The sequence below is a fragment of the Galdieria sulphuraria genome, assembly GCF_000341285.1.
Source record: "Galdieria sulphuraria unplaced genomic scaffold scaf_285, whole genome shotgun sequence".
NCBI lineage: Eukaryota > Rhodophyta > Bangiophyceae > Galdieriales > Galdieriaceae > Galdieria > Galdieria sulphuraria.
In genome coordinates, this window is record NW_005178190.1 from 203 (window position 1) to 4,053 (window position 3,851).

The 3,851-nt window shown below is 40.6% G+C and overlaps 2 protein-coding genes across 2 annotated transcripts; one reads left to right on the forward strand and one right to left on the reverse strand.

The window, feature by feature from the left end:
- Window positions 1-1,378: 1,378 nt before the first annotated feature.
- Window positions 1,379-2,147, forward strand: Gasu_64930 (NTPase/helicase). Its single transcript, XM_005702309.1, has 2 exons — window positions 1,379-2,021; window positions 2,065-2,147. Exons 1-2 carry the CDS (start codon window positions 1,433-1,435, stop codon window positions 2,088-2,090), a joined length of 615 nt encoding a protein of 204 aa, XP_005702366.1. The 5' UTR covers window positions 1,379-1,432; the 3' UTR covers window positions 2,091-2,147.
- A 286-nt stretch (window positions 2,148-2,433) lies between these two features.
- Window positions 2,434-3,838, reverse strand: Gasu_64940 (uncharacterized protein; the record flags this gene model as incomplete). The annotated part of the gene is made up of 2 exons (XM_005702310.1): window positions 2,434-3,694; window positions 3,744-3,838. Coding segments are annotated over 2 exons (1,299 nt in total), but the record flags the coding sequence as incomplete, so codon positions are not given.
- Window positions 3,839-3,851: the final 13 nt, after the last annotated feature.

The following is a 3,851-nucleotide window of genomic DNA, read 5'->3' on the forward strand; positions in this document are numbered from 1 at the left end:
CAATAAGGCTTCTATTTTCGCCCACTTGGCGTTTTGTTTTGTGTTATAGTCCTGCCTTTTTCCTAGAAGGCAGTCTCGGATTTCAGCAAGTTCATCGTGTCGCTCAAGAAGTTTCCATATGAGAAACCTACTAGAGGGCAGATCCTTTGGGTTCACTGAAGAAAGGAGTTCCAAATCTCTATGAATCTCTAGCTCTCCCTTTTCTGTTAGCTGGGGTGGAACGACTCCGTAAGCTTTAGAAGCTACGTACAGCTTATGATCCTGACTTAGTTTGAATTTTTTCAAAACTTTGGATGCATTATTTATACGTTCTGCCCAATTTCCAGCTGGCAGTTGAGAAATCTCCTGTAAAATTTGGTCTTCATTTGTGAAAGAATAACTCTCTTCTCCTTGAACCATCAGCAACATCGTCTTGAGAGATTTTCTTTTTTCTTTGAAAAATTTTCGAGAGTTGACTTCTCTTCGATTAAGTGGTTGGAAAATAGATGATTCCCATTGTTGATTGAAGGGTCCTTTCAAAATGATCTCTAAACGAACGCAGTCCTTCATTCGGTCAACAAAGCTATAAGCGCTGCTCATTTTTGTAGGAGTTTGAACAGTGGTAGACTTGAGCAATTCAAGGCAGCGATGGTTTTTTTCGAGTTTTCTTTCGAGGTTTTTCCGTTCCCACACTGTCGCGGCGTTTGACTGAAGTGACTTGGAATTTTGAAGCGCTTGTTCCGAATGGAAATTCATACTTTCGGCTAGAGCTTGAAGAAGAGTTTCTTTGGTCACTTCTTCGGCAAGGCACTTCATTTTTTATGCTAAAATACTCTGCAGATAAGAAAGGAATGGAAACTCCTCTTGCTAAGGAAATTTCGCCTCAGAAAAAGAAAGAAATCGTAGATAAGATAAAACTTATAAAGAAGCTCATAAAGGAAGTTGAAACTTCAGAAAAACAACGCACAAAGACCTAGAAAATGGGAAAGCTCAATCTGCAAAGTGAAATTGAATCCTTCTTTGCTAATCGAGCCAAGAATATTTTCAACGTCGTTTTCCTGGCCATCAAGTTAGTTTCTACGTACTTCGACTCCAACGAAAGAAACAAACGGAAGACTCAAATTATGCTTATTAGAGAAATAAAGGATCGAGTAATTGACTTAGTTCCAAGCAGTGCCCGCGAAGATTTAAGCAAGGCACTTGATGTAGGAGAAGACACTTTAAACGACTTGATTCAAATCGCAGAAACAACAATCCCTCAAGTCAATAAATGCTTAAAAATGTGCTGGTGAGGAAATTGGAATTGGGAAATTGGTGGCTTGGCTGAGTGATGTGGGGAACAGTAGAAGAATGTCCAGTCTGTTTGGAATGGACGAGCTCCTTGGAGAAATGCGACTACTGCGGATTTGCTTCTTGCGTAGTCTGCTTGCGAAAATTTAGCAAACCCATTTGTATGAAGTGCAAAAAACCTGTGAACCGTGCAACGTGGGTTTCTCTTTTGGGCAAATCTCATAAGAGCTTCGACATTTTTTTTGCAGATGATTTTCTGCGACAGGAAAGGCTCAGCTGGACATGGTATTATAACAGGTACATGGAGGAACGTAGGCAGGCATTGGAAGATGAATTTATTCGACCTTCTTTAGTCGCTTCGGCATTCAATAAGAAACGTCATATCCCTCCTTTCCACTTTTTTTGTCCTTGTTCATCAGTTGTAGGCAAGTCAGGAGCTTGTACTGGCTGTCGCAAGCTTTACTGTATTTTGTGTCAAGATGAATGGAATCCCAGCCATGTATGCAAGAAAGAATCGCTTGAATCCGTCAAAATTCTAAAGAGCACTTGTACTCCTTGTCCGGGATGTGGAGTTTGGATCTCCAAGGATGAGGGATGCGAAAGAATATGGTGTAGATTCTGCGGTGTTGTCTTCTATTTTAACACAGGAAAGCCAGCTATGTCTTTTCCTTTTTGGAACAGTTATGTGCAGCCTAGGCTTCTTTCTGAAGAGAAGAAGCAACCTCCACCTGAAATTGTTGAATTCATGCGCCGTCAGTTACTTCCCAGTGTAGCTGATTCCATTTTTCATTTTAGGTGCAAGCTTTCTGACTTTCATGTAGATAATTTTGTCAAAAAAAACCTGCATTTGAATCTCAAAGAAAAAAGAATGAAATATGCATTTCTATTTATGGAGAAAAAAATAGAAAGTGCAGAATGGGCAGAACTAGTTTCCAGAGTTTTCATGGAAGAACATTATTGTTCATCGTTGTCCGGGATCATTTCATCAGCAATTTCCAAATTAGATGATGTTCTCAAGTCTCTTGCAAAAAACAAGAACGGGATAGTGGCTCTACGTGGTTTTTATGAGACTAAATTATCTATCACTTCGCAAGTGATGGAACTAAGGGAATTTTGTAACATTACAGATGAGTTTCTGCCTTTGGATAGCGTTCTCCATCCAAGTGAATAATAAAAATACGTGTTTTTTTTGTGTATTCATAGCAAAGTCAATTGGGACAATCCACTTATCACTCTCACGAAATAGGCTTTTGTATCGCATTGATTGGAAGAATACGCAGCTATAGCTGTGGTGGCTGTTAAGTTAGAGGCTAAATTAGTTGGAAGAGAGAGCTTTGAAAAAGTGGGATTCAAGGAACTTTGTGAAGCGCCGTTGAGAAAAGAGTCGCTTGTGATAGAAGCTCCTTGTAAGGTTTTTTCCGAAACGTAAAATTGCGAAAAGGAATACACTTCACTTCCTGTTCCTATTTTAGGTGCATTATCCGTAGTTGAACCTATAACCGACCCATTCTGATAGAAAGTAAAGGAACCTGAAGTGATAAGCAGAGACACTCCCTCTGTAGCGGCGCCGTTGGAGTAGCTTACTGTCGACGAAGAGGAAGTAAGAAGTGAAATAACAAGTCCATTCGGATATTTGTCTGAAGACTGGTTGAGTCTCCAAGAAACTTGAATGACAATGGGTAAGGTGAAAGACTTAGAATTGAAAGTTGCGTAGGATATCGTAGGAGGCACAGAGCAATAGAACCCTAGAGAATTCACGTAGTTGCAAGGTCCATCGATGACACCATAGACTCCCGTGATCAAATTGTTCCCGCAAGTTTGGTACCCACTGGAGTTTTCGTAAAGACTTATGGAAACCAAACAAGTCTCGCAGTTGCACCTGTCGTAACCGTTGGAAACTGCTCCAGACTTCCAACCTGTTTTTGTCTCATAATAGTCAATAGTGGAGTATTGCCCTACGTGGTCATTTAAAACAGTCCCATCCGAACAACTGAAAGGACCGATATTGTACAAAGTATCGAAATTTTGGACAGCTGAGTACCCAAACTTAGTTAAGAAAGAACCTTCCGGACAAGAGTATGAAAACGGAATGGGGTGACCTGTGCTATAGTAATTAGGAGCTGAGCTGCTTGAAACTGTCTCGCTAGAAACTGCTCCAATTGTAGGAAACTTCAATGAATTCCCAACTTCCCAAGAAGGGGTATTCGAAGAACTAGGAGTAAACGTGGGAGTTGACTTTGATTGGAATGTGACGTAGTCATAAAACACAGAACTGCCGTTGTCTACTCCTGCTGTGCTCACCAGGGCACTGCTTATTCCCGTTGTGGTGTCATTGAACAAATTGGAGCTTTTACTGTAAACTTGATAATCTACGGTAACGGATTCGTCCACTCGAACTTCAGTGGAATAACAACAAAGTAGTGTCCTATTGTTGAACTAACATTGGCCACAAAACTATTGGTAGAAAACTGTACATTGGAAAATTCACTATTTGCCTCGCTAATGTCAATTTCAAGAAACTGAAGGAAGCCCGGGTGAATGACATTCGTCCCGTTGTTCTGGAAAGTGACGCTTTTCGTAGT